Raw genomic sequence first — 13,322 nt, 5'->3', positions numbered from 1 at the left:
TGTCGTTGTTGTCGAGATGGGAATATTAGCACAACTGAAACTATCCAACATTTTACAGAAGCTAGATAAAATTTGCCAAATTTATTGACTCAAGTTCATACAGAAATGTAATAGCAATTTTAGAAATTAATTTATATATTAAATGGTGTATTTAGGCCATTAATATAACAAGAAAATAATCCCTGAATTCAGCTATTTGATAGATTACTGTCTCAGATCTAAAACTGTGAGCAAAGCAGATGGGGCAGTAATTCACTACTGAAGGGCAGGCTGGCTCTTTGTTTCTCTAGCAAATTACACGAGTTTTTCTTCATTTTCAATAGGTTTTCCTCATAAACGTCAATAACAAACTCACCAGCTCATTGCGAACACCTCACAAAACTATGTCCATAAGGTAATCAACAGCAGAAACCCATCGTTGATGTTCAGTAATCACCTGTTCTCACAAGCAAGTCATTTTCTCTAGCACCCTGAGGTACAGATGCAAATGCAATTTGTATTCGGTAGCGGGAAACGGGGCATCCCGGTATCATTGCCGTTATCTAATACTGCCAAGTCCTTTAACGCTGCAGCAATAGCGTGCTACCACTTAGGGGGAAGAAAAAAAAAAACATTCAAACGTTTAGAAAAACTAGGTTTGAAGAGCTTCTTTTGTTGAGAGAAATCTTTTCTAAACTTCAACCCAGAAAATATTTACATCAGAAAGTTACTGCCCTGGTCTGCAGGCACAGAGTCAGCTCTGGGGTCCCAGGGTTACCAGCGCGGACCCAAAGCCAATATGACCGTTTCTCACTGCGGGACAAGTACTTCCACCGGAGAAGGCCTGCCCTTTAGTGGGAGCAGAAGATAAGAGCCAAACTCGGGAGCAAGAAAACACTGACATTTCAATGAGTTTGTTTTCCTTGGAAAGGAATTTATGACAAATCTGTCGTAGAAGCGAATGGGGACAAACTCTACCATGGGTCCAGGCAAACTGCAGACAGTTTGTAATTTCAGACTGTTCAGTTCATGTGATTTACACAGTCGGGGTTTGGGCAGTCTGAGGGAGCACTATTTTTTTCAGGAGATAAAACCAATTTTCATGTTTATGTATAAATCCAGAAAAAATAACAAAACAATGTAATCAAATTTTAAACAGAAAACCAAAGACATGGATGGAATGCTCCCTCCGGCCTGCTTATTAAATTGTGAGAGATTTCTTCTAATAGGTTAATATCCTAAATACAACTGTGTAATAGGAAAGTATTTATATTCATTTTTGCAACCACTCAACTGCACTATCTAGAAGATACGTGATGGTAACACAGTAAATCACCAAGGAAGCTGGGAATAAGATCACACAGTTTAATAAACATTTTCCTTTTGGCTTTAAAACTATAAAAAAATCCTTACTGCTGTTGAGCAAACAACTTCCCATAGCATCTGTTCTTGGCTAGCATCTTTAAGGGCTGTATTTTAATTTACATGCATGTTCCTAAGTTAGAGGTAAATAATTTAGGTGTTTAGGTGTTTCCCCAGTGGCCGTTCGAGGGAAGGACGGGGAGTGACACGCTGGGGAACGGACCCCGCACCTCCTGCCTCCAAGCAGCCGAAGGAAGAAAGTCCCATCACAGTACAGTGAACCCTGGCTGGGGCAGACGAATTTCTTATAGAAGCCTTTCAGCCATTCTGAGTACACTCTTACACTGAGCATTACAATCCAAGCTGGAGGTTAAAACGTTTAAAAGCGACTTAACAGGAGCACAATTCCCGGTAAGGGGTGCTTGTAGCAAAAAGCAGCTAACTCATCCTTAGTAAGAGCGTATGTAAGAGCTGAGCACTGAGTCAGCTTGGGCAGAAACCCACCGTCCTTCTTCCCTTGCCTATCCCAGAGACAACGGAGAAGAAAAAATGGAGTATACTGTTGGCTGGGGGGCAGAGAACTCTCTGGGAAAAGTAATACAGGTAGTTTTGTTTGTCCCCAAAGTAGCCTTTGCGGGGAACAGAATTAAATCCAAAAGAGAAGTTAAGCGTATTTATTTCTACCTCCTGCACAGTTTTTTGTCTGGTTGGCTTTTGCTAGCCCACGTAAGCTACTCTAATATGGACACACCTTCTTACACTGTAATGAAGTTGGAGGTTCCATGGGGAATGTTTTAAATGCTTCTCTGCAAACAGCAACAAGAATTATGAATGTAAAATTGAGACCATACAAAGGGGCTTGCAGAAGACTTGTTCCAATAAATAAACTGAAAACTAAGCGTGATCTGTTCTGCAGATAAAGGGAAATTGCCATGGCACTAAACAGAGGAATTTGTTGCACGTGTACATGCCTCAGATGTATGCACCTTGTTCCCATTATTTTTACCGAACAGTTGAGGTGTGCTTGAGCTACCAAAACAAAAAAAAAAAACCCAGCTTCCATAGTCTTTGAATACAAAATAGTGTTACCTGATTCTTTGTGGTCGATACCCATGCTGTTCCACCTTCTTGTGATATCAATATATAAGATATCCACAGAAGCCATGGAAAAATTGCTGTTACTCAGTTTGCAGTTTCTGTGAAAAATAGAAAAAATAAAGAAAAAAATCCGATTACGTCCAAACATCCAAGTTAGGAAAAATTCTGCAGGGAAAAATGAAAGAACATTGGAAAAAAGTTTACCCATGTCAGATGGACACACCCACTGTAACGTGCTTGGTCTAGTAAAACACAAACGGCAGACGGCAAAGCAAGCAGTGTTCACTCAGTGTCTGTATCTGAAATGGTGACGGCCCTGAATTTTTGAGGTGCAGAACATCTGTGTGTGCCTCGTGCTGCCGCCTGTTCCCATCAGCCAGGCACCGCCTCTGCCAGAAGCGGCTCAGAGCAGCAATGTCCCGCTTTGATGCCTTTGATGCCAGGGGAGGTTTAGGCTGGATATTAGGAAAAATTTCTACACTGAAAGGGTTATTAAGCATTGGAACGGGCTGCCCAGGGAAGTGGTGGAGGCACCATCCCTGGAGGGGTTTAAAAGCCGGGCAGACACAGTGCTTAGAGGTATGGTTTAGTGATGGTTTTGGTCAGAGTTAGGCTGATGGTTGGACTCAATGATCTGAAAGGTCCCTTCCAACCCAGGCGATTCTATGATTCTATCTAAATCCGATTTGCACATGCCATCTCATGTTAATCGCTAGCCTCAAGAAGGCTGCAGGTCAGATTACACATCAACTGTCTTATTTTGGTTTTCCAACAAAGCAGAGGAAAAAAAAGAAACAGGAAAAAAACAACCAACCAAACAAACCCCTGAACATTTCAATTAAAAATCTGAGCTGACCGTTACACACAGCTTTCTCCCAGGCTATGGCCAGCACCCTTTGAGGCCGTAACAGAACGGAATCAACTGGTACATTGCGAAACTCAACCCCAGCCTGCACAGACTATCTCCATGAGGCAGAGTTTGCACAGAGAAATACTCTTTTATTTGACTGACTGATCCTGTTTGCAAAGGGCTGAAGGAAAGCTTTTGGGCACGGAATTACGTCTTCGTGCCTGAGCACTGACGAGATTTCCCCTCTGCGTTGCTGAACCGCACTGCCCGGAAAACAGCAGCATCTCTGGATGCATCTGGGGCCTTTGGTGATAAGCACAGGGAGGGCATGTGCCACTTGCGTGGTCCGAGCCCACAGCGGAGTGTTGATCAGCAGAGGGGAGTTAGCCGTCAGATGTCTGGCAGCCCGGCTGGAACTAGCGCACGTGCCAAAGAGCGGGCCAAAATTTCTAGCCAGAAAAGAAAGGAAAAAAAACCCCGAAAGAAAAAAAAACCCAAACAAAAAAAACCAAACCCAACTAAACAAAACCCAACAACAACAACGACAAAAACCTGGATAATTTAAAAGAATCTCACTCTCTAGCAGCATAAGCAGAGCTCCCTTAAAACAAAGTTAAAGTCTGGCCTAGATAGTGCCAAAAAAAGTCTTAGGCTGCATCCAAGCAAGAACTAGAGCCACATTCAGCATTTCCCTTTTAGTTATGTTTTATAATTAAGAAATTATTGAAGGGGAACAGATTCTGATTAGCTAAAATTGAGTGGCTGGTCTCTGCAACCACTTGCCCACACGCACACAAAATCCCACTTGTGCACTATTTTATTCTTGAAGAGCGATACAGCACACATCTTAGAAAAGTGACCTTATTTCTGAAATGAATAGTAATGGCCGCATTTCAGAAAAGGGCCATATAGTTGGTATAGATCCTCTGGGGAAGAATAAACAAACAAAATATTTGCCAATATTAAAAAGTTTAATTTTACATGCTTTAGGGAACTGAAAACACGATTTCATTGAGATATGGCAACTTATTTTAATAGTCTTAAGAGAAAATGCTGGCATTTATTCTGTGTTCCTCTGACAAGTGCCAAATTAAGGCTGGACTAAACAATAGAAAATACAGAACTGGAAACAATCCTGTACTGGTCTGTGGATAGAGCAGATGCCTTCAGTCATTTTCTATATAGCGTAATTTGTATAAATCAAATTGTTTATATTCATTCCTGAATGCTAAATGCATCTGCATAGAAACAGGATCTGTATTTTAAGAGTACATCTGCCGCTGCCACTTATTTCGTCATTGTCAATGAAAGACAGAAAATGAGATATTCGTACCATGACTAGAACAGAGATAGCCATAAAAAACAACAAAAAAAAAACCTCACAAATAAAAAGTATGTGAAAAAAATAAATTGAGTTCCTTGCCATTGCAAGTTGCAATTTCACAATGCAAATCCTGGGCGCATAACGCGTCAGCAACTGGCACTTGGCAGCGCTTTCCTGTGGCCCCGGGCAGGCGGCTCTGCCCCCCCGGCCAGCGCAGTCAGATCTCGAGTGACCCAATTTCAGTTGTCACTTTTTCACAATGGTATTCCTACGATTTACTAGGAACATGACATGTTGACTAAAACCGCAAATAGCATCTCCCAAAGCATTGCTGACCCACTGTCGAATAAAGAGCCAGGTTCCTACTAGGCACGGTTTCAGAGGTCAGGTATTTTGGGAGCTTAGAATGAGAAAAATATATCTATTTTGTAAAAAAATATGCAGTGTTTCAATGGAACTTACGGGGAAAAGTTTCTTTAGAAGGCATTACAAATCCTACAAGCTCAAAGCACGCCACTGTTAGTGCCTGCCTTTATTCGGCCCAAGTTCAGGGAGGCGCAGGGACAGCAGCGCTACCCCACAGCATCGGGAGTTTGGAAGGTCTCGACGACACTTCAAGCAATTCCTACAGAAACCTTCACCTTACCAACCTTATAAACGTTCGGAAACCCGTTGGCCCCAACTTCGTTGTCCCTTTCACACCAAGAAATCGGATAAAGAGCGCAGCCACTCTGTCGACGAGGCGCAGGTAGCTGAACTGCCTGGCGTACTTGGGAAAGACTTGCTTGAGGCAGAGGGAGGGGAGCCCGGCCTCGGGGCTCCGGCTGCCCCCGCGCTCCCCGCCGTCCCCCGCGCCCGCCTCCCGCGCCTCCTCCTTGGCCTCCGACGCCTCCTCCAAGGTCTGGCACCTGTACCACAGAACATAATTGTATCTTACGTTAACCATAGTCTTACAAGACTCCACATGCCGTCTTTCGGGATTATTTTTAATTATAAAACATTATTTTAGGAGATCTTTAGAGTAATGAAAAGTCAAGAACAAATACTAAGGTTCCCTAAAGCAGAAATCATGTTAGAGGAGTATCTAGAAGCAAGACCATTCTCTGATGCCAAAAAATACCTGTAAATACAATTAACAAAGAGATGCCGCACCATTACCAGGTTAATTGTGAGAGCTACCATTAATTCATAACTCCCCTTGACGTGACCAGAGCTGAGCATAATCACAACATTTTTCTGCAAGTTTTAAAATTTTTGTTCTATACCAAGCCACTCCTTTATTAAAAGTTTGGGTTTACCACCATAGAAATTGCTTTTCTTGATGCAGATCCATTGCGATGCTGTGGAAAATCCACTTCCCTTCCAAAAGCTCTTTACAAGCTCACAAAAAGTGACAGGCTGACTTCTTCCGCACAGGCGAGGAAACACCAGATAGGAACTGCACATTGGTGTTATCAGCATTGAACAAATACAACTATGTAGAAAAAAAGACGAGTTTCGTGGAATTTCATGGAATATTTCATGGGAAATGCTTAGAGATTGTAACAATCTAATAATATTTAAACTTATTTTCCAATAACAATTAGAAGCTTTTGCCTTCCCTGATAAGTAAGGTACAAAAAGTATAGCAAGATACATTTGCAAAGAAGAAATTCTAACAATCCATTCAGAAGCGATATGGTTCACAGAAATACATCCAGGCACCATTCAAAAGTCAATTTCTGGGCAATCCCATTATTTTTTCTTCAAACCCTCTGTGCATACTGTCAAAATACATTATTTCATCTTCATTGTCATTGCCAAATTCCCTAAATAAAACTGATCGAGATAATGATGTTTCAAAATAAGTGTTACACGTTTATTCAGCATGACTTTTTTTTTTTAATACTTTTTTTCTGCATTTGACACATCTCGCTAAAATCCAAGATTGCTATTCTCCTAAATTCAGAAAGTCTGATAGCTGAAGGTAATGATGTGGCACGCACTAAGCATTTACAGGTTTTCATTCTCTTTCCAGTCATTTTTCTAAGTACCTATCATCAAGAATAAGTATAATTCATACTAGGTACTATAAAAATTAGTGCTTTTACTACACTGATCTTTTGTGTTCCTGAGCAGATTTAGTGTCCTTCAGAAAGTTCTGTTCTGGCAGAGAATAACAATCAACATCGTAATTATCCCCCCCCTGCACTGTAAAAGTTATTAAGTCAAATCCACAGTAAATCTGGACCTTCCGACTGGGATTCCAAAAGGCAGCAGATTTCCTTAGCCCCCCTACAACCCTCCTGCCGTCACTCATCCATAACAAATATCCCCAGGGGATTTGTAGCCTCCCTTTTCTACTGAATTTCCCTGAAAGACATGAACCCATTGCCACACCGTCCCCTTTCAGTACAGAATACTTCAGAGTTAAAAATATAACTTCTAGGGAGAGGCATGTTGAAAATAAATGCACGGCAACTATAAGGCAAAGGGCTCTTACAAGGAAAAAAAAAAAGTAATGATCGCCAAAAAAAGTTTTAATAAGTATGAATTAAATTACTATTTCAAATTTCTAAAGGATGTTTTGGGGGCCAAGTTTTCATCCCTGCTCGAACCCTGGCTCCGAGCGCGTTCACACCTCCAGACGTTGCCTCCAAATGAGCAGCTCCTCACCCACAGCATCTCCCGAAGGACAACCTCCGCGGCCACTGACGGCAGAACCCGGGCTGGGAACTTCTCCCTGCACCAAACGCAGCTCCACGTTTATTTAGACGAACTTTGAATGGTAGCAGACGTTGCAACGGTTCTTTGGAAAAAAAGCATCCATGTTCAGCCTCTTTTGGTGTTTAAGTACTCGTAAGTGCCACGGCATCGCTGCTTGGATGGGGCTGTAGTCACAAAGCATCTGTTCTTCTAATATTATTACAAAATTTCAAAATAATGGCATTTCTTTTGTACCCACACTCATATTCATTCATGTTGAATATCTATAAATGCGAACACTTTTGAGATAAAAGTCCTTAAAAATAAATACAAATCTTACGTACTGCTTTGATAATGTTCCTCTTTGCTGCAGATAGCAAAGTAGAAAAATAATGTTATTTTTGTCATTAGTTAAGTAAAGCCTAAAGTAATAAATTATTAGTTTTGTTTTTCTCATGTAAGATCGGATGGTGGTTTCACCGCCATCGAGCACCCGCTGGCTGCCAAAAGAGCGAGGGTACCTACAGCCAAGGAACAATAAGCATGCAGGCGACTATTTTTAATCTTAAAAGGTCTGTTCATGAATTTAAGAATTCAAATCTTCAGCCAGTTGAACTAGACCTTGACCAAATGTGAAACCTTGTACTCAGCAGGAGAGAAGGTTGCGTTGTTTGTAACATAACTCTTGTTTTAATGATGCCTGGAAGACCTGAACCCTCCCTCATTCCAAATTCAAGAGTCTTTTTGCATTCTACATTATTCATTCATCATTCACGTTTTCAGTTTAAAAAGTATAAAGCTTTACTTTAAAAGACGCAAGCAGAGCTGAGGAAGTTTACTGGGTTTCTTTTTTTACAGAAAATCCTGAAGAGACTGTTAAAAGGATCAGCTTCAGAGAAATTAACTGTAACCCCAGGTCTCCCTGGTGCTGCCCGGCCACCCGCTCTGTCGCCCGGACCGAGGGGGAATGCACACGGTCAAATTATTAAATAGGACTACGTTTGGTTTGTATTAGGGTCACCAAAAATTGTGTTCATAGAAAAAAAAACCTGTATTACGGTCAAAGAAAAAATATTGTTGAACATAATAAAGGAGAGGCTCTAAATTACCACCTAAAATTTCCTTCTCCCCCTCCTTTCTATGGAGAAAAGTTTACAATTGCCTTTGAGGTCACGGATAAAAACTCAAAACCACTTTCCTATTTCAGACTTTTACTGAAATAGCTCTTGAAATTGTATTTCATATTAGAAAAGTATTTTTTTAATGAAACCGTTTTTTTTGTATGCTACTGCACGTCTCCTTTCTCTCCACTTATACATTGGGAAAACCTATAAAATTTAAATCAGAAGAAAAGTTAATTCTAATCTTTATTGCCAAATCTTGTACATCCATGAAGTAAAAAAGAGTATACTTCTTAATTTGCTTTTACAGGTTATTGCTTTTATAAAGTATAATGATTTGTTTTCATTCTTTAACTTTCCCCCCAAGACTTCCTTAAATTTCCTTTTTTAATGCAAAAGACCTTAATTAATTTGATTATATAATCTGAATTAGTGGAAGTTATACTTTGCACTTCTAATAAAACGAAGACTTTCCGAAACAAACCTGCAGAAGAGCTTGTCCGTATCTGGAGAAGTGAATTGCTACATAACTTGCCTGTCCTGCACACCCCCCCTCACTGCAGGCATTCACCCCGACTATACTCAGAGTATAATTCTCCGCTGCTGCCACAGACAGTACTTCAATAAAAGTTTATTTGCTGTAGATCTTTTCAATGCACTTGTATGCACCCAATCTCAACGTGGTCTCAACACAACTAATTAAGAAAAACTGCCTAGCTGGGTATATTACAGTCAGACTCGGTGTCTATAAAACCTGAATTTTACTGCGATCTGCACATTTTTGCAAGGAAACAGTGCACAACGTATTTTTTGCCCTAGCGCTAGATGAATTACACTCGCTTGCAATGCACCATTACATTTTCTTCCGTGTTTCGCTGCCATCTGCCATCGCCAGCCCCGAAGGGTGAGGGGATGACGCATCTCCCCAAGGGTCACGCAATCCAAGGCCGGTGGAAGCACTGGCTGTACAGCTACAAAAAGCAGAAATACAGCTCCAAGTCCAGCAACGGTGAAAATGTAAGGGGGATTTTCACCTCCATTTCTGCCATTAAATTATCAGCCAATTGGAAAATATGGAAGTACGCGTTTTTGTAATGTTACCTGTCAGATTCAAAGTGTCACTAAAGACTCCTATGCGCATTTACCACCCAGTTCTCTGCCAGTCCAGAAGGAGACTTCTGAGAAGCACCCCGTGTCCTTCTGGACTTGACCTTGGGAGTCAGGTAAAGCACCCAGGGCTCTCGTGCTTGGCCCTACTCTCCCTGAAAACCTTGGAAAATGCCTGTGGATAAGCACGGCGGTGGAGACATGGGGAAGGGATAACTCCCGAATGCAGAGAGACTTGCCCAGGTTTCCTCCATCCCCTTCTTTCTCTCGGGATTTCCAACAGGCAAGGGGAGGAGGAGAGAGCCGAGCCCCGCACTTTAAAGCTGCTCCTTGGAATTAATTGTTTTGACTGACACAGCTGAGTCAGGCTAAATGAATGAAAGGTCAAATATAAGGTAATGCTTCTGTTGCCATACAGAATAAAAGCAAAGCTTAATTTACATACTAATGTCTGACCTCAATACATTAATTTCTCTAATTCTGCAGCTCATGACAGATCCCTCTTTAGAAATGATCAGCTGTGAAGACAGTATTAACTGCATCTTTAAAAAAGAATTTCAATTTTAATAAAGCTTATGGAAACGACATCTAAGACTACTTATCTTTTATACGTGATTACTAATTTATTAATGTTTCCTCCATCTCTGTTTTATCCCTTTCATTCTGACCGGCCTTAATCTTTATGCAAATACAAGTTGCTAAGAGACAAACAAATTTGCAACTACTAATTAAAGGCTTCAAAATTCCCAACATTTTGTATACTTGTATATGAAATTTAGCTGTCAAGTTCAGAGTTAAATTAGGTAAGAACTGCAATATTAATATTTCTAAGAACGCTCACTTGATATATTTAACATTTAGGGCATTGCTAGAAGCAAAAATTAAGCAATTTTTGTAGCAGCTGACTACTGCTTACCTAATAAAAGAAAATATTATGTTCTGAATTCTGAAGCTATAATTATCCCCTCAGCTGAGCCACCATTCACAAAGCAAGGACTATGTTAACATAGTTCAAAGCAGAGAATATTTTGCATGACAAATCTATCTACCCACCCACCCATTTATCACCACGGTGTATGGACCTCCCAAAAAACAGACCCGTGTTTGTCACTGGAGCGTGTCGCTAGGAACGTGTTTGTGTGCTCATTCACAGAAACAAATCGCTTAGGAAACAGCAAGTCAAAGCCCCAACAGCGTCTTTGAATTATCAACCATTCATGAATTTTCTTTTATGAACTAATCCCATTAATTTTATTAACACAGAGAGACTTCCAGCACTCATGCTACATGAGAGCAAGAAGTTCCATAGCTTGGCTCCATGTGGTGGGAATAATCAGCATCTTTTGTTTTGTATTGGCCACTTGCGAGTTTCATTTGAAGAAACTGAATATTCATCTTCTCTTCCCCCTCTGGCAAAGTAAAAAACATCAATAGCACTGGCATTTCCTCCTTTCAAAATAATAATAAAGTTGCACAAAGGTAAAAGTATTAAAAGAATATTAAACCCCACAGAGTAAGAGATTTTTGAAGTGATGTTAGAAACATTATTGCTCCTATGTATAGTTTACTCGACATTTCGAGAATGCTTTGAGGCAGTCAAAGCAACCACAGTAAAGAGTCCGTATTTCAAAGAGCAGAATCAATCCCATTAAAAATAAGGATTGATAATCAGCATGGTGCTGGCACTCGCTAACTTCACATCGTACAAAATACACTGGGAAGACACAGCAGCTGTCCTCTCCTGGAAGCAGTTACAATATCCATCTCTCTAAGAACAAAGAACCCATCGCTCAATTAGAGAAATCACGCAGTTGAATCACCTCACTTAGATTTTAACCTCCTCATGAGCATGACCATGTCCAACCTGGCCTACCACTGCATGCCCTCTGGAAGGGGGAAAGAAATGGAGCGCACCAAGTTTCTTTCTGAGAGCTGGCAAACACATTTTAGGTGAAGCCAAGGATAAATTAAAAACGTACTCCATCGCCTTGCCGTTTGCTTAGCAAAACCAAAATAATCTATCAGGTTCTTGAGAAGGTGAGGCGGAAGCCCCTGCAGGCCGTCAGCCACGACCCCAGCAGCTCTCAGCCATGGCACCTGCGACTCGCAGACCCGCCGTGTCCTCTCCCAGGAGGGTTATTTGTTTGCCACGTACCACACTCTGTACAAGCACCACAGACATCAGACCCCTTTCCGAGAAGGATGTTTTGCTGCCTCTTCAGATCGGGTGGATTTATTATGAAAATAAACACGTCTCATTAAAGATTAAATGGCTTTTGAAAGAAAACAGAAGACAAAGCTTGCTGCTTTAACACATTGTTAATGAGTGTTTCCAAGATGTAGCACCTTAGTGTGGATCCTGACTTGCTCCACAGCAAGGACACAAAGTGATGGATGAGAATATTACTGACGTTTTCACATCATGGGCAGAGAAGACAAGAGCCTGCACTTCAAACTTGAAGCCTAAAGCAAGCTAACATGCTCTCCCACACTTTTTGTTTGGAAGAAATGCAGTTTGTATGAGGAAACATGTTTGGTAGCCACACAAGCAACGTTACACTTACTGCAATTATCAACAAGTAGTATTCAAGGATTAACACTTCCCTTTCAAAGGAGACGTACAAGAGCCTTTCCTGGCTGAATCGTGCATTGCTCAGAGGACTCTCTGAAATGGGAGGTGGTGCAGAGGCACCTTCCCACCGCCACCCCACACAAACATGGGCACTTCTGTTCGCTCCTACATGACACCATTCAAGGTGGTCTTCTCTACTTTTGTATGGAGAATGCTACAGAAATAATAGCTTCCAATATTCCATAATATAAATAAACTATCAGATTCCATTAAAAAAAACCCCAAAACAAACCTCACAATATGGGCAACAGCTAACACCATTGCAGCCATCCATCCATAAAATACTGAAGCACTGGGAAGAAGAGCTATTTCCATCCTTCCCCTGACAACGCAGCCATGGAAGGGGCTCAGATGACCCAGCCAGAGAAATCACTGGTTCAGAGAAACCTGAGAAGCCCAAAAGTCTTTTAGTTACATGAAGAATTCTCCATAGTTTGGAATGGATCTTATCTGCCCTGATTAATAAGTGAGGATTTGCTCCACTAGCCTTTGAAAACTTTATTCTCCTAGCCAATTTAGGTGCTTGTGATCTTACGATCTTCCAGATCAGAAAGGGCTTAATTTTAGGGTGTTTTAAAAAGAAACATGTATGAAAATAAGTGTTTAGCTTTTCAACAAGCCTATTACACAAATCAGAAAGGCTGTGTTAATTCCCTTGCACTTTAAACCAAAGCTCAATCCAATAAACCATTTCAAACCTAATATCCAACACTGTAAGTGTTCACCAGTGATACCGTGATTAAATGCAATTTATTAGACTCTTGCCCTACTAGGTGATGACCGGAGTCAGTCCTTCAGCACAGCAGAGAGGAGAGACACCCTTTAGAGGTACAACGCAGATACCTGGGATAAACATCCAACTGGATCTAACAGTTGCACGTGACCTCTGTTTTTGTTTCTATAGCACTTCCTAATACATAGTTTAAGTCATTAAAGTGAAGAAATGCATCTGAGGACGCTCAGGCGCAATGTGATGAAAAAAAATAGTTATTTCCTAATTATTAATTGAGATTCTTTCATTCCAACTTTCTCTTTTTAAGAATAATGGTAATATCAGTCTGCATTAGCTAAGGATTTATAACTTTTAATGTAACAGAAGCACTGAATGCTTATGCTACTACCTGTCATCTATTTGAGTGCCGCAGAAAATATGCCATTACTATA

At 40.9% G+C, this 13,322-nt stretch overlaps 1 protein-coding gene across 5 annotated transcripts in view; it reads right to left on the bottom strand.

Moving 5' to 3' along the window:
• TTLL11 (tubulin tyrosine ligase like 11) overlaps nt 1-13,322 on the bottom strand; it is a 53,390-nt gene that overhangs the window by 6,733 nt on the left and 33,335 nt on the right. For 4 of the 5 annotated variants that reach the window (XM_074608449.1, XM_074608451.1, XM_074608450.1 and 1 more), the window contains 2 exons: nt 5,264-5,521; nt 2,431-2,537 (listed from right to left, as the gene is read on the bottom strand). In XM_074608449.1, coding sequence (XP_074464550.1) covers nt 2,431-2,537; nt 5,264-5,521 — 365 coding nt within the window. Of the gene's footprint in view, nt 1-355; nt 589-2,430; nt 2,538-5,263; nt 5,522-13,322 lie in introns of all 5 variants that reach the window. The other variant, XR_012590011.1, reaches the window with a different exon arrangement.

This window comes from Larus michahellis, chromosome 15 (assembly GCF_964199755.1).
Source record: "Larus michahellis chromosome 15, bLarMic1.1, whole genome shotgun sequence".
NCBI classification, from domain to species: Eukaryota; Metazoa; Chordata; class Aves; order Charadriiformes; family Laridae; genus Larus; species Larus michahellis.
Note: the sequence above shows the minus strand (reverse complement) of the source record. Positions and strands in the feature narration are given on the sequence as shown.